The 26958-nt window shown below is 45.7% G+C and overlaps 1 protein-coding gene across 2 annotated transcripts in view; it reads left to right on the top strand.

The window, feature by feature from the left end:
• Positions 1–5771: 5771 nt before the first annotated feature.
• The window catches only part of LOC130069860 (peptidase inhibitor 16-like), a 33562-nt gene continuing 12375 nt past the window's right edge, over positions 5772–26958 (top strand). Inside the window, exon 1 of one of the 2 annotated variants that reach the window (XM_056234012.1) lies at positions 5772–5969. In XM_056234012.1, the coding sequence (XP_056089987.1) occupies positions 5814–5969 (156 nt within the window). In that variant the 5' untranslated portion in view covers positions 5772–5813. Of the gene's footprint in view, positions 5970–23111; positions 23712–26958 lie in introns of those variants that run through there. The other variant, XM_056234011.1, reaches the window with a different exon arrangement.

Raw genomic sequence — 26958 nt, 5'->3', positions numbered from 1 at the left:
TACTTACCAATACCCATAAACGCTCACACATCACCCCCGTTATTTGCTCACTTCATTGGCTCCCGGTACGGTCTAGGGTGGAGTATAAGGTTTTGATGTTTGTTTTTAAGGCCATCAATGGTCTGGTTCCGGCATACCTTTCCGAGCTGGTCACTGTATACCAACCTGCCAGAACCCTCCGCTCCTCTCAGAACACCACTTTGATTATCCCTAAGTTCAGATGTAAAAAGTTTGGAGGTTGATCTTTTGCCATCCAGGGACCTACTTTGTGGAATGCCTTACCTACTCCCCTTCGTAACATAACTGTGTTGAGTGTTTTTAAATCGCAGTTGAAAACGTTTCTTTTCAGGAAGGCTTTCAACATGTATGTACTGATTTGGTTGTGGTGCTAAGACAGCATTCAGCAGAGAGAGTGAGAATCCAAACGCAGTTTATTAACAAATATAATCCAAGGTCATAGTCCATACCAGGCAGAGGGTCAAGCACATGTAATCAGAACGAACACAAATACAACCAACTGAGGCAGACGGGTCCAAGAAATCAAAAACTCAGGAAAATATAAAGAAACCAGGAACTGCTCAAAATATTGACAGAGTGTAAACCAAACAAGCAAACAAACAAGACTTCATACTGAATGAAGGCAAAAGGCATTTAAATAGACAGGGTGATGATCAAATGAAACAAGACACAGCTGAAACAGATAAACTAATAATGAGCAAAGGATTCTGGGAAATTAAGTCCGGGAAAAACAGAGTCTAATGTAAACGGTGAGGGACTAGGATGCCATCAGTTGGCATATGATGGCACCTGCAGCTGACAGATGTAACCAGCGCCGCCGCTCCCACCACGCGCATCACGCGCTGTGCGTAGGGCACCAAGTGCTGAGGGGGCACCAAAAATAGCCTAATGAAAAACCAATCATCAAACTTCTTGTTATAATCAGATTCGGCGCGTTCTTACTCTTCATTCCGCAGCGGCGCCGAGCAGAGACAGAGAGCACGTCAAAAACACAGGACAGGGTGTGTGTGTGTGTGTGATGTGTTCATGTGTGTGTTCATCTGAGCCTCATTGGTCTGTCACTGCTCGTCAATGTCAGAATATTTGAGATGACCAATCAAATCAAAGTAGGCGGGCTTTATGTTCACAGACGCTGAGCGCGAATTTTAACAGTGCAACTCGACGCTTCAGTGTACGGTCAAGTGCGAGATAAGATGTAAGTAGCTAAACTTAACTTTATTTGACAGTTTTTTTTAGGTCATAAATGTTAAACGAATGACAAAAAATAATTAGGCAAACTAATATAGTTTTGTCTAATTTCGCCATTTTGAACTGAAAATAGGCCTATGTAACATGTAGCCTAGTGTAATAGTTTAGGCTACTGTCATTGTGAGGGGACAAGAAACATGAACAAAGCCGTTTTCATCATGTTAGGCACAGGATTTATAATGAATGTGTAGCCTACATATTGAGAATAAAATACAAATTGTAACCTTTAGTAAATTTAAAAAAGCCAACTTTAGGAGGGGAAGAGACAGGGCAAGATAAAAACAAAGAGAAAAAGAGTGTGATGCTGATGAGGAGAGAAAAATAATCAGCTACCCACTGACATGGTTTTGAAGCTGTTGTTATTGAATTTTTTTTTTTTTTTTTTTGCCTTCACAACATCTTTATAATGCACATCTGTAGTCCCAAAATCCCAAATTTCCCCCGAACACCCCTAACTAACCTGCCTCAAATTCGGGATCCCAGTGATTATAAAACCATGCCATTGCATGGTAATGAAACTAGTTAGTAAGCATTAGACCCTAATCTAAAGTGTTACTTTTTAGCTTTTTAATTTTTTTTTTTAAAAATGGGGGGGGGGGGGGGGGGGGGGCGGGGCATCATAAAGGAATTATGCTTAGGGCACCAAAATGGCTAGCAGCGGCACTGGATGTAACAATGTAACCTGTAGTTGTTGTGTTATCTATTTTGTTTTAACTGCTTAAATTAGTTTTAATTTGCAACTTTTATGTACTGCTGTCTTTTTTGTGTGTTTTATGGAAAGCGCTTTGTGCTCCTTTCTGGTTGTTGAAATGGCGCTATATAAATAAAAATTGAATTGAATTGAATTGAATTGAGCGAACTCAAAACCGCACGCTCACACAACAAGACAGAGCGCACGAGAACAAGCAAAAGCTCATCCTGTGCGCTCACTACAGAAAACAAACACGCGGAGCATGGATGTCTGAATCCCGACACAGAACCGAAACCAAACTAGTTCGATGTGCTGGGATCCAATCACCATGCCCCACACATGTAACAAGGCACGTGGACAAGCTAGTGCACGGCTCGAGCACGCTCGAAACCGCGCACTCAGACAAAGACGAGACAAAACCAAGAGTGTCAGAGCTCTGTCACAAAACCAAGAAATACACTAGACAGAAGTGACAGAACCCTGACAGCTTTATGTAACGGTGATAGTGGGTAGAACCAATGATCATGACCTCTGTTTTATCACTGTTAAGGCAAAGGAAATTTTGACTCATCCAAATCTCAGAAATGCAGTGTTCCAGAAAAACTACAGCCGCATGATCACCCAGTTTTGAGTGAATGTAAATCTGGGTGTCATCTGCATACAAGTGAAACTTGAATCCAAGAGATCTAAGGAGCTGACCAAGAGGAAAAATATACATGTTAAAAAGTAATGGACTCAGAGTCGATACCTTTTGGTGAACACCAAATTTGATTGAGCCAATTTTAGACTTGTGTCCACCCATGGCAACAAACTGACTATGGTCTGATAAGCATTAAACTTAAACCAGTTTAATGCAGTCTCTGTGATGCCAAACACAGATTCAATACGAGTGAGCATTGTGCCATTTGTGTTGTTGAAGTCTCATTACAGTTCAGTGATAAAATTAGCATGTCTTGGAAATGGGAATCCTCAGATGCCGCCTCACTTGCTGTCTCCCCATGGAAAGGTGAAGTAGGCTCAGATGTAGTTGCCACTTTCCACTCATCTTTCCGTGATTTCCTGAAAAAGTGTAATATTGAACTTTGTTCATGCGACAATGGCAGATGAGTGCATTCTGTTTACTGCTTGGTGCTTAATGCACTAAATGATGTTTTATAAACAAAGTTTGGGTGGAAGAAGTTCAAATGATCTATCCAATCAACACGTCTATCCAATCAGCACGAGAGGAGGCCTATACGCAGCCGACTCACATATGTTCCTCGACAGGTTTCAGTATCCCTCCGCCACCCCGATTACTCACTCTTGGCTGGTTCCTACCACAGCCAGGGAAAGGGGGGGAATACCCTGGGTTGGGGCCAAAATACTGAGCTTGGAGCCCTCTCCTCAGACAGCACGCCAAGTACGTGTTGTGGGACACCAATGTTGGAGAAAGGAGCCCAGGAGCAAAGAAGTAAGTCCCAGCCGGGAAAAATCATCAATTATGAATACTTCCACCTGTTCACCCTTCAAACATGGAATCACTCACAGCTGTAGCCAATAATGGCCCATGGAGGTCAATATAAATCTGGGATCTGTGCTTCACTCAAAGGAGAGATGGTCCTGTGTGCAGACAACCCCAGGATGAGGTGAAGAAGCACAGGGAGGCATAGAGTGAAACTGGCTGAAGAGAAAGAAAAGACACAGGTAACCTTGTAACCTCTGCCTTACCAACTCTCCCTTTTGTTTTTCCTGTCTTCCCCCTTCAAGGAGGCCTAGAGTTCAAACAGACAGTAGGACCACAGTTGTCATGAGTACCCCATACCGGCAAGAACATAAGTTCCCATTCGGATACCTTTTGGATATCCTATATATTTTTTGTTAAATGAAAGACAGTTTCTGTTGACGCTGCCCTCCTCTCTCTTGTGGTTGTGTTTTGTGGCAGCTGAAACCTCTCCTTGCTTTGGGGCGTGTCACAGTGTATTATCTGATTATTTGTAAAGCCAGGGACACACTTAACGACTAGCTGAAACATTCTAAGACTGAACTGAACAGACTTACAGACTGTTTCCAACGACTGGAGCAGATTTTAAACACCGACTGAACGCAACTGTCTCTGACTCTGCACGTTTGGGCATGATCAGCCATAAGTATCAAATAGGGGTTATCCGGAACGCCCAGCGTTCGAACCGGAAAACAGGCCTAATCATTTCCGCTTTTCACTTCCGTACACATCTGCAGCAGTAGGTGATCTCTGAGGTAACTGTTAATTTTCACTTATTATAATAAAATTCTTATTTCTGATCAAACTTTAGTGTGTTTGTTTTAATTAAAATTTCATGGATGTTGAAATATCAGGAATGGAAACATCCAAACAGCAGTTTTTGTTGTGTGCTGATCTGCTCTGTGTCGGGAAAAATTAACTCTGGGGTAAGTTTCCACCAGTTCCCAAAGGATGAGTCAGTCAGGGCGATATGGGTCTGAAACATTAGGCGTGATAATTTCGTTATAAGCAAAAGCTACACACCTTCATAATTATGAATAAATGAGGAGGCTTAAAACTTAAATCCCTTGTCTAACAGAGTACTCGGGGCTCTGGACGTCCGTTTGGCAATTCGGTGTACATCTGAAATTGATAGGGGTAGCTCCTGTAAATACCGGCTAAAAAAGATCGCAATTACTACACCGTGTTTACCTCAGTAGCTGACGGCCGGAAGTAGTTAAACCTTTTTGTAGAACCCGGAAGAATGTTGCGCATAACCCGCATTGCATTCATAATCGTTTTACAGTCGCTAAGTGTGTCCCGGACTTAGGTGTAAACTCGTGAAAGTAGGCTGTACCGTACCAACTAACTCAGAGGGGACTAAATGGTGCTATTGAAACAAACTGTAATTTGCACTACGGTCTGTTCAAAACAAATGAAACAACCTAGAATTGGGGATTTGTTGCATTTTCCTGTTGTACCAAACTCGTATCGAACAGTGACCCCAAAACCGAGGTACGTGTCGAACCGTGACTTCTGTGTACCGACTGTTACACCCCTAATATGCAGGGTATTGAAATCTTTTTTGAATACGTGCTCGCTTTTCACTTTTACTTGAAACACCACTCACATGTTCATCAGAATATGTAAAAATCTAGTTCTTGAAAAGTTGTTACTCAAGTTGTAGGGCAAAAGGAACAGCTCAACTGTTCTGTCAATTTTAACAATTCAGACCTTATCCTTTAAATCAAATAATCCTCTCAGTTAACAGCTCAGCTTTAAAGAGGGAAAGAATTTCACTGGCGTCACTTACAGTAAAGGAGATCTGGGTTTGTGTAACCCTCTGCGGGGAGGTACCCACTAATATAAGGGTGAATCCTCGCCGGAGAGAGCAGAACCTAGCTGGTACAAAGGAAATTACTTCAGTAATATAAGTACAGAAAATTTTCATGAAAAACACAGGCAAGGTAAATCAAATCATATCACTTATCTCAGGCATTACTCAAGCAGAGCTGCTATAACATGCCCTGTGACTAAAACCCAATTATTTCTCAACGCCTTGGAGAGAGACCTAGTGCCTCTAGTTGGACTTGTTGGACAGCGGGACAGAATCCCGTATTCCCAGTATTATGAATAAACCGGTGGAGTGTGTTTGTGTATGTGAGATGTGTAAATGACCAAGGGGCGGCTTGAGTACAGGATAAAAAGGGTGGGAGTTTCATTCTGGGGTTCTGTACTAACTTTCTTTCTCACTTCCACACACTAACAGCTCTGAGAGAGATACTTTTACATGTTCTGAATGCATTATGGACAGCGAGTGACGGGGTAAGACAGCAGAGAACAAGAAAAGACGATTTTGTCCAGCTGATCTAGTGTCCTCGCAGTCGGACAGGCAGCATGTATTGGGACGTGGCCCTCTGGAGCGCCGGGATCTGGGTGATTCTGAGTTTAGCTGCTGGACAACTGACCGAGCAGGAGAAATCAACCATAGTGGACATGCACAACAAGCTTCGCTCTCAGGTTCAGCCCAGTGCCGCCTTCATGCAGAAAGTGGTAAGAGATGCACCTGACTGGAGAAACACATGTACACAACATGCACATTTTTTGTCATTCCAATCTTTTCTTTAAAAAGAAAAAATCTTACTTAACCCAAACTTTTAAATGGTAGTGTACATGGTGACTTTCCCCAACCACATGTGTGTGATTGAGTTTGATCTCAGACTGTTGATGTTTTGGTCTCTGGATGCTCTTATGAGGTCAAAGCATCTAATAATCTGCCATCAATCACTGGAATCATATCTTTAATGGTCTCATTACTGCTGTAATCAACGATAATCACATTAATATCCATGGTAATTGTGTCATGATGCTTATTCATTAGCACAAATAACTTTAAAACGCTAGGGAGTCTAAGTAATGCAGTAATCATGATTGTGGTTTACCAAATGAAAACTGATCCTAAATGAAGTATTTAATAAATCACTCAGCATAAAGTCATTTGGTATCAATGTTATGTAAAATGGCTCTTTAAGATAAAGGTTACCTGCTGTGTGAAACACCTCAACTGTGTCATGTGAACACATGAGACAATCCTTTATTTATAAAGAGGGTCCTTTCACATAGAGACCATGAGTCCGGTTGATTTTGACTGAATGGAGTGTGTGTGGGTGTGTTGATGCATGAAATACCATTACGTGTGTGTGACATGCTGAGGAATGTGAATGTTATACGAAACCGCAGGAACACTATGCTGAGTGCGAGTGTTTTAATAAAGTGGTCATCCTGTCTTACTCTCTTGTATTTGTATTACGGGTGAAATTCAGAGCAGAAATATGGAGAGATTCAGTGGAAAAGATTCTAGGTGTTGTGTGAAACCTGTTTTGTTCACCTACATTTACACAACAATAGAGTGGATTATACCAACAACAACATGCTGGGTCATATTTGACTGCAAAATGAAAAAAGAGGAAAGAAAACCAAGCTTATTTTGCATTACGGGTGTGAAAATTTGGAAGTGCTCAATTCTCATATAAATCAATGATACAAGTTAATTAAAAATAAATGGAATGAATTGTGTTCCCTTTCACATCTTCTTGTACTTGAATATTTCAATAAGCGTTCATGATGATTCAACATTAAGAATTGCCTACTTAAATATTCAAGCGCAAAAAAGATGCGAAAGGGAAATCAAATTCTACTCGCACGCTGTGTGGGAAGTTTAAGCATCCGAAGCACGTGCCCAGAAAGCCTCAGACAGCACATGAATACTAAATTGAGCTCACTTTCATATCATCTTGCACTTGAATGGACAAATTCACACAAAAGGTCAAAAAATGCCTTTCTCGACGAGTCTCCTATAGTAAACATTGTTGGTTATGTCTTAAGTGAACGTAAACTGTATGGAACAAAATGCATGTGTACAGTATATCAGTATATTGGATCCGTGCATTAGGTCTTATTGTGACAGTATCCTAATACTATAGACCTACCTGAAAAGCACTGTTTTTCACTTGTATCTTAGTTCTATTGTATTTATTTGTGATATTCATTGTAAGTATATCTATATATTCCCCCCTTTTTTTTCTTTTTTTTGGGGATTTTAACTTGAAATATGACCAGGCTTTCCGAGATTCACTCAATGTTAAAGTATAATACATAATTATAATAATGTAAAACAACATTGGTTTACTTTAGATTTTAGTAGATAAATTGTTCTGATCTGCTGTCACAAAACGTCTCAGGTTACAAATGTAACCTTTGTTCCCTGAGAACAGGGAACGAGACAATAGGTCATCGACGTTATGGGGGAACGCCTCAGGCGTGACAGGTGTCTGAAATCACTATCAAATCACGTCAATCACATTGACCGGCGACAGCCCGTGAATCATTAGCGTGAATGATTAACGTGCGACCTGGAAGTATATAAGGGCGCCTTGCAAACATGACAAATCACCTTATCGTCTGAAGGGACTGTACGGCAGGCAAGCCCCGAGGCATGGCAGGGAGACGTATTGTCTCGTTCCCTGTTCTCAGGGAACAAAGGTTACATTTGTAACCTGAGACGTTCCCTTTCGAAGGGAACTCAACAATACGTCATCGACGTTATGGGGAACGATATACCCACGCCGCCATGCTGAGGGGAGTGCATGCCCTCAGGCAGTGACAACTGTCCGAACCAGCAAATTCAAATGAAATGCTAGAACCACTCACCCTCAGGTCACACTGGGCTGTCAGTGACAGCATTCCCTACGGTCATAGCCCAAGCTATAAGCCTAACAGGAAAACCTCCATAAACATAGTTAAATGAAAGCCTACCTGGGCCTGCTCAAAGGCCTAGGACCACAACTTCAATTAGAAGGGGCCCCTTCTAGGGAATGTGGCTAGGGAATCCGAAGGAACCCCAGCCAGTCACTATTCAGGGGAACGTACTCACCCCGATATGCCACCAGGACGGCCTGACCTGGCGTCAGATACATAGACACTTAGTCTGGCCACTTCCTGTCTGTCCGAAGACAGAGCCTCTGGAAAAAAGCCTTAAGTAAGGCATCCAACCCGAGGGACTGCGACGCTGGCAGTGAACCACTCGGCCCGGATCTCAGAGACGGGATATCCCGGAGAGTATGACTCAGCATAGTGCTTTATGAGCCTTGCTAGCGAGGGGAGTTTCTCTACTCGATCCATGGATCAACCCAGTGTTTGCAAACACTGAGGAGGCCTGTGAAGGCCTAATGGCTGATCTAACCGGGAGGCCTCACGAGAGGCCTACGACCGTCTGACCAGACTCAGGAAGCCGCATGCTCATAGAGACCCTCAGTGAGGGGAGCACAAGGTCTGCCTGGTAGGCAAACCAGGCTGTAGGCAGGAAAGGTTCCAGGAGGGAACAAATAGCAGAGAATAAACACTTTAGCGAGCCAGGGCGCAAGCTCGCCCTCAGCAGCTGCCTATTAAGGCTAGCTGAAACTGATAGCAAGAGGCCACTAGCTTCAAAAACCCAGCACCATTAGAGAAACATTACAGGGAGGCCCGGAGAGGCCTACTACCTGATAACCCCAGTATGTGGGGTGCTCCACCTTCAGGGAGGCCCAGAGTGGCCTACTACCTGATAACCACAGTATGTGGGGAGCTCACCTTCAGGGAGGCCTGGTGAGGCCTGCTACCTTACAACCACAGTATGTGGGGAGCTCACCTTCAGGGAGGCCTGGTGAGGCCTACTACCTGATAACCATCTTAAGTGGGAATTCACCTTCAGGGAGGCCTGAGGGGCCTACCACCTGATAGCAACTGGTAGCTGAGTCCGGGTGACAGTTCCAAGGTGGCCTGCTAAGGCCAGCCAGCTGGGGACTCGCCTATCAGGGAGGCCTGGTTGGGCCTACTAGCTGACAGCAAGTCAATTCTGCTACAAAGGAACACTGTTGGGAACCATACCACACCAATGGAACTATTGGGCCAACCCACAGGAGGCCTAGTACGGCTAGCTACCTGTAGCAGCTATAAAGTATGTCCCACAATGTTGGGACTCACCTCAGAGGAAGCCTGTTTAAGGCCTACTACCCACCGGTGAGTCAACTGCCCGAACCACCAAAGCCAACCATTTCTCTCGAGAAGTGGCCTACAGCGCCCTATTGGGGGCTGCCCATACAAGGAGGCCTGCTGAGGCCTACTACCTGATGGCGCAGCCTTCGTTGGCAGATAAGCTGTTTACACAGCGCCTACAGCATCCTGGTGCCTAATCACATTGCCCATGGCAGTGTACTCAGCATAGAGAGCTAATACCCTTAGAACAAGGGGAGTACAACATACGTCACTCTGCCTCAGTGGAGGCCCCAGTTAGTCAGGGGCCTACCATCTATGCATGGGCGTCAGCACAGGGCAATGCTCTGGCTTCAGGGGAGCGAACTTCGACCAAAGAAGAAGTGAAGGCTTACTTCATACTCGACCCGAGCCATAGTAGTGCGAGGTAGGATAAAAACAGAACTGGGAGTGAAGTGCTCAGACCTACCCTGAATCACAGGGGAATACTCACACCTCACCCTGAGTTTACCAGGGTGCGGGCCTGCCAGCGGCTCTAGGGGTAACAGAAAAACATCTGTGCCCAACCTAGGGGAGTGGGGCTTGAATGAAAGCCAACCACCTACAACCCACAGCCTGAGCAGTAGCTCAGCAAGGTATTAGTGAAGCCCACACTGGCGGCCTAAATCCGTAGGCCAGTTCTGCACGGCAGGGTCGGGCAGGAGACTCAGTCTTCTTTGTGAAGCGAAAGACGGCCTAACCCTGCTCAAAAGGACTTATATACCACGGAGGCCTAACTGAGGCCTACCATGTCCTTATAAACCATCCTCTGCACCACGCTGCATTACTCCAGTCACCCCAGAATGCAGAGAAGGGGGCGGGCCTTGGCCTAACAACTCCCATGGGAGGAGGCTGATTATACAGGGATGCCAAAAACCTACATTCACAAAGTGAAGGGTCAGAGGAAGAAATGCTAATTTTAGCAGAACGCCTCTAATATCCCTGGCACAGCCTAGGCCAGCTACAGAGGCGGCCCTGGTGAGGGCCAACCTGTAAGCATAGATCTATCTGAGGGCTCAGAGGAGCCACAGCCTACTAAAGAATATAGTCTGTATTCCATACAAAGGGCTGCTGAACGCTCAACCTAATGAAAACTCAACAGAGCTCAAGGGGCGAAATACTCAGAAAAGTCAAAACAGTCCCATGGGCCGGACATAAGATCTATCTGAAGCTCTAGCGTCAGTCAACACTCTAAGTAAACATTCTATCAGAGAGAGACCAACTACTCTACCCTGAGGTGGCTAATAGCCCGAAGGCTAACATAGTTATCGTTCTGGCCACCTAACGGGGAACTTCAGGGCCCTGATAATCCAAAAAAGTTCTCTTACCTTATTACCTTGACATGGCCCCATAACTCTATACAGGGAACGAGGTCTGTAAAGAGAAACATATTATTTTTTAATCACAAAAAATACTCTTTGAAAGACCAGCAGCTCACCTGCGGCGTGCGAAGTGAAGACTCACCAGACAGTTCTTCATGAACATGGGGTCTACCACCTTTACATACCTGAAAGAGGCACTCTCACTAACCAAGCCGAGGCGGGCCATCAGAACATTGTTCTAACCATGAGCCCAGCCTCAGGCCTGATGTAAGAAGCGCCTGGGGAGTCGGGGAAGAGAGGAAAGGGCTAAGATACAATCACGCCCTCAGGGAAGATGATCCATGACCAACGCAACGTGCGTTTGTGCCGGATCACCTCCCTCAGATCCCTCTTCTTGCTGGCCATTCAATGCTGGCCTGTATGCTCTGCCATTCAACTGGCAGGGTTTGAGCTCTCAGTGTCGATTGTTTTCCCATCGACGCATACCCACGCTCTCCTATCCTCTCAACATCAGCGAGACTAGCCTGCTGATGTTGGTGGATACAGGCAGAGTATGGGTTCTTCCATGTCCTCTCGATCTCAGTATGAGATCGGGAAGAAATGAAAGGCTCACCTGAGCTGGTGGTTCTATGACCGGGGAAAAACCGCTCTCATCGCGAGCGATTTGTCCCCCAACGAGCAGGCACGGCAGCTGCAGCCTGTCCGCGGCGCGTTCTATAATACCACCAGCTCAGCATACACGGGGCAGGGTAGCTGAGAAGATACAGGAAAATATCTTATTATTACCACCCTCATCAGCCATCTCCTGTTTGTCCGGGAGAGCGCTTGCTGCCGGACTAAGTTTTCCTTTTTTTTTTTTTTTACTTCATCCAATTGCAGCTTCTCGTCAGCCGCCGCATCGTCTGAGAGGATTACACCCCTCTCAAGGCGATCGGCGAGCTTCATCTGTGACATCCAGACGCTGAACCCTCTTCTCTCGAGAAGAGGGACCGGCGCGATCACAATTTGTACAGGCAGTTCCCTCGAGAACTGCCTGTGCGCGTCTCCCTTCCCAGACAGAAAAATGCACAGTTCGCGTGTGTCACCCGGCTTCAGATATCTTGAGCACGGGTCTGCACACTTCTGAAAGCATTTCATAATTACCTGATTTTCAAAGCAGTTACAGACAAAACAGTCCCTGAAGACGATGAGATGATTTGTCATGTTTGCAAGGCGCCCTTTATACTTCCAGGTCGCACGTTATTCATTCACGCTAATGATTCACGGGCTGTCGCCGGTCAATGTGATTGACGTGATTTGATAGTGATTTCAGACACCTGTCACGCCTGAGGCGTTCCCCCATAACGTCGATGACGTATTGTTGAGTTCCCTTCGAAAGGGAACTAACAAACGTCAAAAAACATCAAACTTGTTTTTGTCGTTTAAGGTGTGGAACGAGACATTGTCGAGTGTGGTGGCGGAAGCTTACGCAGCGAAGTGCATCTGGAAACACAACCCTGACCTTCAGAAACTCACTTTGGGTGAAAATCTCTTTGTCACCACAGGACCTTTTAATGCAACCGAAGCAACAGTTAGCTGGTATGAAAACTATCTTAACTAAAACATATATGAGAATGAATGACTGATGCCAAAAAGAAGAAATACAAATGATATGTGAATATATTACCTACAAGCATTAAAGCAACTCATTTCTTTGCACCCCAGGTTTGGGGAAAATGCAGATTATAACTATGAAAACAAGTTTTGTCCTAAAGACAAAATGTGTGGCCATTACACTCAGGTAAGCACCGTTTCCAATCAGTGGGTTTGATTGGTTTTCACTGTATTACTATGCAGATGTGACGATGTGTTTGTTGTTTTTACAGATGGTGTGGGCAGACACCAATAGAATCGGCTGTGCTACTCACTTCTGTGACACTGTTGAGGGTCTAGGTTTCAAGAAGGCCACTCTTCTCGTCTGTGATTACTATCCTCCGTAAGTGTTTCAATAATCCAAACTGAACATGAGCTCAATGTTCTAGAAAGTGTTCATTCTAGAATATGGCCAGTTTTACAATATTTATTGTGGTATAAGTTGCAACTTTAACATCATACGAGTTCATATACAAATATTTCAGTCTAGAAGTCTACACCACCAGCTAATACTGAAACACAGCTTTAAAACTGTCTTAAGTAGTGGTTCTCAACCTTTTCAAACTACAAGGACCATTTCTAAGTCACTTTGGATAAAAGCAACGTGTTCAAGATTTTTCCAGGTCTAGAAATCACACTTATATATAGCATATAAATATAGCTAAATATGACAGTTGTTGAGGGAATGAATTAAGAAATGAGAAATTTTTAGCTGTTTAAGCTTAAAGATATTTAAGTCATTTGAGAACCACTGATCTAAAATACCTTTCACATAATGAATTGAAATGTCTATCAAACCCATCCTTCCTTTTTTCCTTCATTTCAGAGGAAATTTTAGGGGACAAAATCCATACTTGTTTGGAGAGCCGTGCTCAAAGTGTCCAGCAAACCTGCCAGTGTGTGAGGAGAAAATCTGCGGTAATGTTAACTTTATCAGCGCAAATCAACTTAAAGCTAACAAGACCTGAAACATTGCGGAAAGCGGCCATGAATAACTAAACTATGCCTATTTTTGTTGTACACACTCCTCTCAATCTCTCTTTTCCTCACAGTGCGTGAGAATCTCCTCCATCCATCCGAGGAGCCGGACGTCACTGAAGATCCGACTGTCTTACCGGAGCGCTCCCGCTGGACCACGGAGCCTGTCGATGTCTTACCGGAGCGCTCCCGCTGGACCACGGAGCCTGTCGATGTCTTACCGGAGCGCTCCCGCTGGACCACGGAGCCTGTCGATGTCTTACCTGAGCGCTCCCGCTGGACCACGGAGCCTGTCACTGTCTTACCTGAGCGCTCCCGCTGGACCACGGAGCCTGTCGATGTCTTACCTGAGCGCTCCCGCTGGACCACGGAGCCTGTCACTGTCTTACCTGAGCGCTCCCGCTGGACCACAGGGACCACGGAGCCTGTCAATGTCTTACCTGAGCGTTCCCGCTGGACCACGGAGCCCGTCGACGTTCCCCGAGAGCCCACACACGTGCCTGTTAAAGTAGATGAGACCGGCATGAAAAAAACAACCATGAGTCATGGATCCAAGATAAAAAGCGTCACATCTCATCTACTGATGCTCATTGTGCTGTCGCTTGTTTTGTGAAGGTCTGGAGTGGATGAGATCTGTAAGAAATTGTAGTCTGCCTCGACCCAGATTCCACTCAATTTTTTTTAAATAAGCTTTTTTGTTGTTCAGATATTTTGCGGAGGAATTCTGTTTGGTAACTAAAGAAGGTAACGTTTGTTCATTAAATGTTTGTTTATTTATTAATGTTTCAATAAAGCTAAGATGTTTTAAAAAGCTAAACTATTACATATTTGACTCCTATTAAATTATTGAAAGAGTTTCCTTTTTTGTTGTCTATTTGGTCATAGTTTAGAAGGATTTTAAGGAGTATTTAAATTACTTTTCAGACAGAGTAATTAGAAAAGTATTTTAAATACAACATTGATGAAGTAATTAGTAATAATTACTTTTTTGAAGTAAAAATGAGCTCCCTAACATGCGGATGCCAATCCCTCAAAGACACACGTCAAAAATCACAGAGCAGGGTCAGCGCATGCTGAGGCGCACAGAAGGTGCCAACTTTCTACAAACAATAGCTACAGACCTCCAAACTTCATGTGGCCTTCAGATTAGCTCAAGAACAGTGCGTAGAGAGCTTCATGGAATGGGTTTCCACGGCCGAGCAGCTGCATCCAAGCCTTACATCACCAAGTGCAATGCAAAGCGTCAGATGCAGTGGTGTAAAGCAAGCCGCCACTAAACTCTAGAGCAGTGGAGACATGTTCTCTGGAGTGACGAATCACACTTCTCTGCTGGCAATCCGATGGACGAGTCTGGGTTTGGGGGTTGCCAGGAGAACGGTACTTGCCTGACTGCATTGTGCAAAGTGTAAAGTTTGGTGGAGGGGGGTTTATGGTGTGGGGTTTTTTTTCAGGGGTTTAGCTTGGCCCCTTAGTTCCAATGAAAGGAACTCTTAATCATGGGCGTAGGTTTGGTCTCAGCTTTGGTGGGGACATCCCCCGCCCCCAATCCCCCCCCCCCCCCAGCCGGGAATTATTTTGTTGTAAGATAAGTAACAGTGCTTTAATGGTGATTTCCTTTGTCATTTCTATTGTTCTCAATTGTAAGTCGTTGGATAAAAAGTGTCTGCTAAATGAATAAATGTAAATCTGTTGTGGTTTGATGCTGTCTTTCCTGCATACAAAATGGTTAATTAATTTTGTAGTCTATCCTATGGCTAGCAAGTTTAACCCTCCTACCAGATATTGTTATTTTGGATATTATCAATCAAATAATGATTTATTATATTTGAATAACCAACAGTGTTAACTTTTGCCTTTTTAACATTGCCAACATGTTTTTCCAGCACATGTGTCTAAGCAAGTAGGCTACACTCACAAATACATTACATAAACAGAATGTAGAAACGAAAAATGTCTCAGATGATCCACTGTTTATGACGGCAAGATTCTAAGTTAAGGTAGGCTAATTAACATTCAGTGACTTGCTAACGTAGCATTCTATCATGATAGTGCGACTTCTATGAGTCTATCTGTGCTGCACACCCCTAATTAATGCTCCTAACCTTGAAAGATTGCAGAAGCTTCAAGCTAGGTTTAACTGTAACAATATCCTGGGTAACCAGGATCACCAGTTAATACTATTTTCCACTAGAATCTGCATTTGAAAGCCTGGTCAGTCACTACTGCTAGTTATTTTTGCCTACTTACACTCTGCTTTATGAAAAAGCTTCGTATGTCCCCTTTCTTCTTCTTGGGTGACATAGCTGATCTACAAAGTACAAAAAGGGGCAAAAAAACGGAATATTAAAATGTTTTACTCTGGCCTTTGTATATGGCACGCAGAGACAGCCCTGGTAACTTACCGTCGGCGTCGTCACGCGCGCACACACACACACCACCCGCTCGCTCGCTGCCAGTGAGTGCAAGCACAAAAAGTAGTCCCGGCCCGCGCGTGTAGCCTGCCTGTCAGATACCCCGCCGCCAATCAAATTACGGCGTATCTTGTACTGTCGTCGTCCTGGCCGTTGGAATCGATCCAAATGGCAGCGCAAAGATCCAAATGCAGCGCAAATATCAAAATAGCAGTTCAAAGGAGCTTGCTAAATATTGGTGGGGACAAATTTGTCATCTCAAAATATTGATTGGGACTAGCACCTAGCGTCCCCCCCTAAACCTACGCCCTTGCTCTTAATGCTTCAGCATGTCAAGATATTTTGGACAATTTCATGCTCCCAATTTTGTGGGAACAGTTTCGGGATGGCCCCTTCCTATTCCAACATGAGAGCGCACCAGTGCACAAAGCAATGTCCCGATAGAACACCTTTGGGATGAATTAGAGCGGAGACTGCGAACCAGGCCTTCTCATCCAAAATCAGTGCCTGACCTCACAAATGCGCATAAATCGCCTAAATCTAAACCTTGGGTGCCGTCTACTGTTTTTTGAGTATGTTCTGTTTGAGTAGTACTGTTTCCGCTGTTATAATGATACAAAATAATTTGGCATTGTGCCAATTTGTGTTGTGGAAGTCTCACTACTACAGTTCCGTGATGAAATTTGTGTGTTCTGGGAATGGGAATCCTCAGGTGCCGCTTCACTGTCTCCCCAAGGAAAGGTGAAGTTTTCTGTTCATCTTTCCGTGATTTCTTGAAAAAGCGTAATATTGAACATTGTGCACCGTATGTGACAATGGCAGATGAGTGCATTCTGTTTACTGCTTAGTGTCTAATACACTAAATTATGTTTTATTATCAGAGTTCAGGAGGAAGAAGTTCAAATGATCTATCCAATCAGTACGAGAGGGGGCCTATACGCAGCCGACTCACTTATGTTCCTCGACAGGATTTGTTGCATTTTCCTGTTGTACCGAACTCATATCGAACCCTGACCCAAAAACCGAAGTACGCGCCGAACAGTGACTTCTGTGTACCAATACACCCCTAATATGCAGGGTATTGAAATCTTTTTTGAATGCACGCTTGCGTTTCACTTTATTTTCACATTTTGCACCAAAAAAAAAACACTCACATTTTCATCAGAATATGTAAAAACCTAACAAAATGCTTGATTAGGTATTTTATTCATATGAAAATATAATTTAATTTGAACTGTATTAACCCTATTTTATTGCTCTGTGGCTATTATTGATTGCAATGTATTGTTAACTCTGACTTCCAAAGTACATACTGTATTATCCAACGTTGGTTTGTGCATGTCGTTCCCTTTCGAAAGGGAACTCGCACTGCGTCGATGACGCTTTGGGGAACGCCTCAGGCGTGACAGGTGTCTGAAATCACAATCAAATCACAGCAATCACATTGACCGGCGACAGCCCGTGAATCATCAGCGTGAATGATTAACGTATGACCTGGTAGTATAAAGGGCGCCTTGCAAACATGACAAATCATCCTTTCGTCTTCAGGGACTGTCTGTGTGAAACGCAACTCAAAAAAACGGTGAGGAAATGAAACGTGCAGCAAAGGCTGATTGTTTTCAGAAGTGTGCAGACCCGTGCCCAAGGTTTTTGACGCCGGGTGACACACACGAGCTGTGCGTTTTCTGCCTGGGAGAAGAGCATGCACGGGAGGTTCTCGAGGGAGCCTGCTGTGCAAACTGTAAGCGTTTTTTCTGTGAAAACAAAGTGAAGAGTGAAGAGGGCTCAGCATCTGGACCTCGTGGTTCAGGTCCCGCTTATGCCGAGGCAGAGCGGCGGCTTGCATCATGGGGGTCCCAGATGGAGCTCGTCGATCACCTTGAGGGCTGAAAACCTCTCAGATGACCCGACGACTGACGAGAGCGAACTGCAGGTTGAGGGTGAAGATTTTTCACCGACTCTTCCCGCAGCTGGTGCTCTTCAGGATGCGCAGGAGATGGCTGAGGAGGTGTATGATCCTGAACCCCCTCAGCCACCCTGCCCAGTGTATGCAGAGCTGGTGGATGTAATGGAGCACGCCGCAGGCAGGTTGCAGCTGCCTTGGCTAGAGGAGAGATCGCTCGCGGCAGGCTCGACGATCGGTTTCTCCTAGGCCATAGATCACCAGCTCAGGTGAGCCTTCCATTTCTTCCCGACCTTCATACTGAGGTCGAGAGGGCATGGAAGAACCCATACTCTGCCCGTATCCACCGACATCGGGGAGCTAGTTTCGCTGATGTCGAGGGGATCGAGGAGCATGGGTACGTGTCAATGCCGCCCATTGATGAATTTCTGGGCGGGCGTCGACACTGAGAGCTCCAACCCTGCCATCCAAACCGCTGAAAACAACGGTGCATCTGAATGGCAGAGCATACACGGCAGCGGGTCAGGCCAGTGCTACCCTGCACACCATGGCGGTGCTGCAGGCATACCAGGCCGACCTGCTGGGGGATCTCGACCAGGGGGCAGGAATGTCCCCTGAGACGGTGGCTGAGCTGCGCCGCACCACAGATCTTGCTCTCTGGGCCACCAAGCAAACCGCTGCCGCGATTGGTCAGTCGATGGCGGCGATGGTGGCCACGGAGAGACATCTGTGGCTAAATCTAGCCAACATCTGGGAGAAAGAGAAGAGAATCCTTTCTCCTCGATTCACCGGTGTCACCCTCTGAACTCTTCGGCACCTCCGTAGAGGCAGTGGTGGGGAAGTTCAGGGAGGCGAAGGCGCGCTCAGCTGCATTTAAAACATGTATACCGCTGAGATCCATATCCACGCCCAGGCAGGCGGGAGGACCTGGCCCTTCACGGTCTGAGGACCATAGGCAGGGCCAGCGAGCCAGCGTCTCCTCTCGTACGCCCCCTCCCTGGAGGAGCAGGGCGCAGAAGAGGCGTGACTCCTGCAACAGGAGAGATTTGAGGGAGGTTATCCAGCACAAATGCACACAGCGTCGGTGATGGATAACCTCCCCGGAGGGTCATGAAATTTGCCCTCTCCTCTCTCCGACTCCCCAGCGTTCATCACATCAGGCCTGGGGATGGGCCTATGATGAGAACGATGGTCTGATGGCCCGCCTAGGCTTGGGTAGTGAGAACGCCTCTTTCAGGCATGTAAAGTGGTGGACCCCAGGTTCGTATAGAACTTTCTGGCGAGTCTTCACTCCACACGCCGCAGGTGAGCTGTCTGGTCTTTTTAAGAGTCATTTTCTGTGAATTAAAATTCCGAAATGTATCTCTCTACAGACCTCGTTCCCTGTATAGAGCTATGGGGTCATGTCAAGGTAATAAGGTAAGAGAAATTTCCTGGATTATTAGGGCCCTGAAGTTCCCCGTTAGGTGGCCAGAATGATACAGTAACTATGTTAGCCTTCGGGCTGTTAGCCACCTCAGGGTAGAGTAGTTGGTCTCTCTCTCATATAATTTTTTACTTGGAGTGTTGACTGACGCTAGAGCTTCAGATAGATCTATGTCCGGCCCACTGAGCCGTCTGACGACTTCCTGAGTATTTCGCCCCTTGAGTTCTTTTGGGTTTTCAGTAGACTGAGCGTTTCTGCAGCCCCTTGTATGGAATAATACAGACTATATTTGTTAGTAAGGCTGTGGCTCCTCCAAGCCCTCAGGTAGATCTATGCTTGCAGGTTGGCCCTCACCAGGGCCGCCTCTGTAGCTGGCCTAGGCTGTGCCAGGGATAATGGAGACGCTCTGCTAAAAATAGCATTTCTGCCTTTGACCCTTCACTTTGTGAATGTAGGTTCCTAGCATTCCTGTATAACAACCTCCTCCCATGGGAGTCGTTAGGCCAAGGCCCGCCCCCTTCTCTGCATTCTGGGGCAACAAGAGAAATGCAGCGTGGTGCAGAGGATGGTTTATAAGAACATGGTTAGGCCTTAAATAGGCCGCCATGGTACATGTCTTTATTGAGCAGGGTTAGGCCGTCTCTCGCTTCACGAAGAGGACTGGTTCTGTCTGCCCGACCCTGCCATGCAGAACTGGCTTACTTATCTAGGCCAGTATAGGCTACTGCTCGAGCGCTGGGTTGTAGGTGGGTGGCTCTCAAGTCTAGCCCCACTCCCCTAGGTTGGGCACAGATACATTTCTGTCACCCCTAGAGCCGCTGGCAGGCCCGCATCCTGGTAACCCCAGGGTGAGGTGTGAGTATTCCCCTGTGATACAGGGTAGGTCTGAGCACTTCACTTCCAGTTCTGTAATATCCTACCTCGCACCACTATGGCTCGGGTCGAGTGGGAAGTTTAACCTTCACTTCTTGTTGGTCGAAGTACGCTCCCCTGAAACCAGAGCATTGCCCTGAGCTGACGCCCATGCGTATAGATGGTAGGCCCCTGACACAGAGGCCTCTGTTGAGGCAGAGTTGTGTATGTTGTACTCCCCTTGTTTTAAGGGTGCTAGCTCCCTTGCTGAGTACACTGCCGTGGGCAATGTGATTAGTCACCAGGATGCTGTAGGCGCTGTGTAAACAGCTTATCTGCCAACGAAGGCTGCGCCGTCAGGTAGTAGGCCTCAGCAGGCCTCCTTGAGTGGGCAGCCCCCAAGAGGGCGCTGTAGGCCAGCTTACTTCTCGTGGTTGGCCTTGGTGGTTCGGGCAGTTGACTCAGCAGATGGGTAGTAAGGCCTTAGACAGGCCTCCTCGGAGGTGAGTCCCAACATTGTGGGACATACTTTATAGCCGCTACCAGGTAGCTAGCCGTATTAGGCCTCCTTGTGGGTGGGCCCAAAGGTATGTTGGTGTAGTATGTTCCCAACAGTGTTCCTTTCTAGCAGAATTGACTTGCTCTCAGCTAGTAGGCCCAACCAGGCCTCCCTGATAGGCGAGTCCCCAGCTGGCTGGCCTTAGGAGGCCGCCTTGGAACTGTCACCCGGACTCAGCTTCCAGTTGCTATCAGGTAGTAGGCCCCTCAGGCCTCCCTGAAGGTGAATTCCCACTTAAGATGGTTATCAGGTAGTAGGCCTCACCCGGCCTCCCTGAAGGCGAATACCCACCTACATTGGCTATCAGGTAGTAGGCCTCACCAGGCCTCCCTGGGGACAAGCCCCAAGGACAGACAACTGGACAGCTAGCCTACAAACTATCAAGTAGAAGAAAAAGCTCCCAGATATTATGGCTGTCAGGTAGTAGGCCTCACCAGGCCTCCCTGAAGATGAGTTACCACATGTTGTGATTATCAGGTAGTAGGCCCCACCAGGCCTCCCTGAAGGTGAGTTCCCACAGACTGTGGTTTTCAGGTAGTAGGCCTCACCAGGCCTCCTTGAAGGTGAGTTCCCACAGACTGTGGTTTTCAGGTAGTAGGCCTCACCAGGCCTCCCTGAAGGTGAGTTCCCACAGACTGTGGTTTTCAGGTAGTAGGCCTCACTAGACCTCCCTGTAGGTGACCACATACTGTGGCTATCAGGTAGTAGGCCTCACCAGGCCTCCCTGAAGGTGAGTTCCCACAGACTGTGGTTTTCAGGTAGTAGGCCTCACTAGACCTCCCTGTAGGTGACCACATACTGTGGCTATCAGGTAGTAGGCCTCACCAGGCCTCCCTGTGAGTGGTTCCCTAGCGGTGCTGGGTTCAGGAAGCTAGTGGCCTCTTGCTATCAGTTCAGCTGGTCTTAGCAGGCAGCTGCTGAAGGCGAGCTTGCGCCTTGGCTCGATTAAGTGTTCATTCTCTGCTACTGGTTCCCTCCTGGAACCTTTTTCCTGCCTACAGCCTGGTTTGCCTACCAGGCGGACCATGTGCTCCCCTCATCGAGGGTCACTTTGAGCATGCGGACTCCTGAGCCTGGTCAGACGGTCGTAGGCCTCTCGTGAGGCCTCCCAGTTAGATCAGTCCTTAGGCCTTCACAGACCTCCTCAGTGTTTTGAAACATACACACTGGGTAGATCCGTGGATCGAGTAGAGAAACTCCCCTCGCTGGCAAGGGTTGGGAAGCACTTGCTGAGTCATACTCTCCGGGACATCCCGTCTCTGAGATCCGGGACGAGTGGTTCACTGCCAGCTTCGCAGTCCCTTGGGTTGGATGCCTTAGTGTCCAGAGGCTCTGTCTCCGGACAGACAAGAAGTGGCCAGACAAAGTGTCTATGTAACTGATGCCGGGTCAGGCCGTCCTGGTGGCATTTCGGGGTGAGTACGTTCCCCTGAATAGTGACTGGCTGGGGTTCCTTCGGGTTCCCTAGCCACATTCCCCAGAAGGGACCCCTTCTAAGTGGAAACTGTGGTTCCAGGCCCTGAGCAGGTCCAGGTAGGCCTTTCATTTTACCATGTTTATGGAGGTTTTCCTGTGAGGCTTAGCTTGGGCTATGACCGTAGGGAATGCTGTCACTGACAGCCCGGTGTGACCTGAGAGTGAGTGGTTCTAGCGTTTCATTTGAATTTGCTTGTTCTGACAGTTGTCACTGCCACCTGGCATGCACTCCCCTTAGCATGGTGGCATTGGTATATCGTTCCCCAAAGCGTCATCGACGAAGTGCGAGTTCCCTTCCGAAAGGGAACGTCTAGGTTACGACTGTAACCTCTGTTCCCTGAGAACAGGGAACGAGACACTGCGTCTCCTTGCCATGCTTCGGGGCTTGCCTACCGAACAGTCCCTTCAGACGATAAGGTGATTTGTCATGTTTGCAAGGCGCCCTTTATACTACCAGGTCCCACGTTAATCATTCACGCTAATGATTCACGGGCTGTCGCCGGTCAATGTGATTGCCGTGATTTGATTGTGATTTCAGACACCTATCATGCCTGAGGCGTTCCCAAAAGCGTCATCGACGCAGCGTCTTGTTCCCTTTTCTCAGGGAACAGAGGTTACAGTCGTAACCTGGACGTTTTCATGTAATATGAGCCCCGGTGTTTGTTTGTTTGTTTGTTTTATTTTTGTACATTATATTTGTTGTTACAGACATGTGATGTATATTGCTGTGTAAGTGTTCAAGAAAATGCAATAAAAAACAAAGTATTTTTTTAAAAACCCTCTAGAATATGTAAAAATCTGTTTCTTGAAATGTTGTTACTTTGTGTTGTCAATTTTAACAATTCAGACCTTATCTTTGAAATCAAATAATCCTCTCAGTTAACAGCTCAGCTTTAAAGAGGGAAAGAATTTCACTGGTGTCACTTAAAGTAAAGGAGATCTGGGTTTGTGTAACCCTCTGCAGGGAGGTACCCACTGATATAAGGGTGAATCCTCGCCGGAGAGAGCAGAACCTGGTACAAAGGAAATTACTTCAGTAATATGAGTACATAAGATTTTCATGTCAAAACACAGGCAAGATAAACCAAATCATATCCCTGTTATCTCAGGCATTCCTCAAGCAGAGCTGCTATAACATGCCCTGTGACGAAAACCCAAGTATTTCTCAACGCCTTGGAGACCTAGTGCCTCTAGTTGGACAGCCGGACAGAGTCATGTATTCCCAGTATTATGAGTAAACCGGTGGAGTGTGTTTATGTGCATGTGAGATGTGTAATATGACCAAGGGGCAGCTTGAGTACAGGATAAAAAGGGTGGGAGTTTCCTTCTGGGGTCCTGTCCTAACTTTCTCTCTCACTTACACACACTAACAGCTCTGAGAGAGATACTTTTACATGTTCTGAAGGCATTATGGACAGCGAGTGACGGGGTAAGACAGCAGAGAACAACTCAGAACAAGAGAAGAGGATTTTGTCCAGCTGATCTAGTGTCCTCGCAGTCGGACAGGCAGCATGTATTGGGACGTGGCCCTCTGGAGCGCCGGGATCTGGGCGATTCTGAGTTTAGCTGCTGGACAACTGACCGAGCAGGAGAAATCAACCATCGTGGACATGCACAACAAGCTTCGCTCTCAGGTTCAGCCCAGCGCCGCCTTCATGCAAAAAGTGGTAAGAGATGCACCTGACTGGAGAAACACATGTACACAACATATTTCGCTTTGGTTCTAGTGGTGAAAACCTTTTTAAAAAAAGTACTTTAAAAAAAAACACTTACTTACCCCAAACTTTTAAATGGTAGTGTACATTGTGACTTTCCCCAACCACATGTGTGTGATTGAGTTTGATCTCAGACTGTTGATGTTTTGGTCTCTGGATGCTCTTATGAGGTCAAAGCATCTAATAATCTGCCATCAATCACTGGAATCATATATTTAATGGTCTCATTACTGCTGTAAACAACAATTATCACATTAATATCCATGGTAATTGTGTCATAATGCTTATTCATTACCACAAATAACTTCAAAACACAAGGCAGTCTAAGTAATGCAGTAATCATGATTGTGGTTTACCAAATGAAAACTGATCCTAAAAGTATTAAACAAATCACTCAGCATAAAGTCATTTTGGTATAAAGTCATTTAGTATCAATGTAAGTATTTAAAATGTCCCTTTAAGAAGAAGCATTGCTGCTGTATGAAACACACCTCAATTTGCGTTATGTGAACGCATGAGACCATCCTTTATTTATAAAGAGGGACTTTTCGGAAAGAAACCAATGATTTCTGATTCCAGTTGATTTAGACTTAATGGAGTGCGTGTGGTGTGGGTGCCTGGATGCATGAAATACCGTTGCACAACATCTCTGTGTGTGTGTGTGGGGGGGGGGGGGGTGCATTGCTGAGGAATGTGAATGTTATATGAGACCGCAGGAACACTATGCTGAGTGTGAGTGTTTTAATAAAGCCCCATGTGGTCATCCTGTCTTAATCTCTTGTATTTGTATTACGGGTGAAATTCAGAGCAGAAATATGGGGAGATTCAGTGGAAAAGATTCTGGGTGTTGTGTGAAACATGTTTTGTTCCCTTACATTTACACAACAATAGAGTGGATTATACCAACAACATGCTGGGTCATATTTGACCGGAAAAATAAAAAAAATGAGGAAAGAAAACCATTACAGGTGTGAGAATTTGGAGGTGCTCAATTCTCATATAAATCAATGATACAAATTAATTGAAAATAAATGGAATGAATTGAGTTCCCTTTCACGTCTTCTTGGACTTGAATATTTAAATAGGCCATTCTTAATGTTGCATCATCATGAAAGCTTAAGAATTGCCTACTTAAATATTCAAGCGCAAAAAAGATGCGAAAGGGAAATCAATTCATTACTCGCACGCTGTGTGGGAAGTTTAAGCATCTGAAGCACGTGCCCAGAAAACCGCGTCTCAGACATCGCATGAATACTAAATTGAGCTCACTTTCATTTCTTCTTGCACTTGAATGGACAAATTCACACAACATTAGGTAAAAAAAAAACGCCCGTCTCGACGAGTATCCTAGTAAACATTGTCGGTTATGTCTTAAGTGAACGTAAACAGTAGAGAAAGAAAATGCATGTGTACAGTATATCAGTATATTGGATCCGTGCATTAGGTCTTAAAGTGACAGTATCCTAATACTAAAGACCTATTTATTTGTGCTATTGCTTGTAATTTAATTATTATTCCTTATTTTATTACTGGCTGTTTACTTGTCTTTAATAATGTTTTAAATTTATATTAGGCTAGTAGTTTTAGCTGTGTTACCAAAATTGGAAAATTGCGAATTTTCACAAGTATCTAAAATGTTGGTGTCATTACTGCCCGTTTTTGCAAAAAACATTCCCTTTCGAAAGGGAACTCGCAGTGCGTCGATGACGCTATGGGGAACGCCTCCACGTGAACTGGTGTCTGTAACGCTCATCTAATCACGGCAATCCTATTGGCCGGCGACAGCCTATGCCATCACTTTCAAAATGGCTTGTGAAAAATGCTTCAGGAAGTGTGTGCATCTGTGTCTAAGATATTTGACACCTGATGACACACACAAATTGTATGTTTATTATTTGAGCTCAGAGCATGCCCAATCAGTTCCTCAGGGATCTGCTTGTGCCAATTATGAGTTTTTCCCTTGAGAAAACTCCACTCTTGACTGCCCTCTTCTCGAGAGACAGACATCTGTACCCGGCGATTTGGGTCCCGCTCGCGCTGAGGCAGAGTGGAGACTGGAATCGTGGGGTTTTTCAGAGGGAGCTCGGTGAGGAGTTGGAGAGAATTGGTAATCTCTCATGCCCCTCAGAGACTCGTGAGAGTGAGCTACAGGATGAGGATATGTAAAAAAAAAAAAAAAAATCCTCTCATCCAGCAGCAAGTGCTCTGCTGGCTATAAAAACAACCAGCCCAAGAGAGCAGAAGATGGCTGATAAGGGGGGAAGAGGATGTACGACCTGAACCCTCACAGCCACCCTGCCCGCGTATGATGAGTTGTAAGTAGTGTTGTCAAAAATATCGATATTTCGATAAATATCGATACTGAAATATCTGAACGGTACCAATACTAATTTCCCGAAGTATCGATACTAGCCGAGCAGTCACTTTCACTTCTCTCAAAAGGCGCGTTGACAAACACCACACGTGACGCACTCGTCTCATTCGCTCTGGTTAAATAGCAAAAGTGAAGTGAATGGAAAGATGGCGAGGGCGGCGCCCCCGCGACCGGCTTTGGTTGATTGATAAAGAACACCGCGAGCGGGCATGTCGGAGAATAGCGCGGACACGTGTAAAAAACACACCGCGAGCTGGCATGTCGGAGTCGGAGAATAGCGCGGACGCGAGCTACACACCGCGAGCGGGCATGACGGAGAATAGCGCGGACACGAGCTACACACCGCGAGCGGGCATGTCGGAGAATAGCGCGGACACGCGAGCGGGCTGCGGGCACCCAACAGATTGTTTGACTATCAATAATTCCTCACATCACTCATTTTTTAAAATTATTGTATAGGTGAAAACAGACTTAAGGAACAGGCTCCAGGGGTAGGCTACTATTTAACAGCATATGCTCAGCATCAGGGGTGTTTGTTGTTTGGACAGACCTGCCCCCACTGCTAAAAAAAATCCTCAAGGAAACACTGTAACTTCTCATTTGAACTTTTCTGAAACATTAACCAAGATGGCCTAGTATTGTTGTTGATAAGAGTCTGTGTTGTCTCGTTTTAATTCTTAAAGTTAACATAATCTGACTGAGGAATCTTAGACTAGTAAATATTGTAACTGTGGTCAAATGTAAATTAACTGGTGGCTATTTAACTTTATTCAAAAATTATTATTTAATTCTGCAATTTTCCTTCATTAGCGATTATCATCAATT

Source organism: Rhinichthys klamathensis, unplaced genomic scaffold, assembly GCF_029890125.1.
Source record: "Rhinichthys klamathensis goyatoka isolate OS25496 unplaced genomic scaffold, OSU_Roscu_1.1 h1tg000386l_1, whole genome shotgun sequence".
Lineage (NCBI taxonomy): Eukaryota > Metazoa > Chordata > Actinopteri > Cypriniformes > Leuciscidae > Rhinichthys > Rhinichthys klamathensis.
The sequence above is the reverse complement of the archived record's forward strand: the minus strand, read 5'-3'. Positions and strand labels throughout refer to the sequence as shown.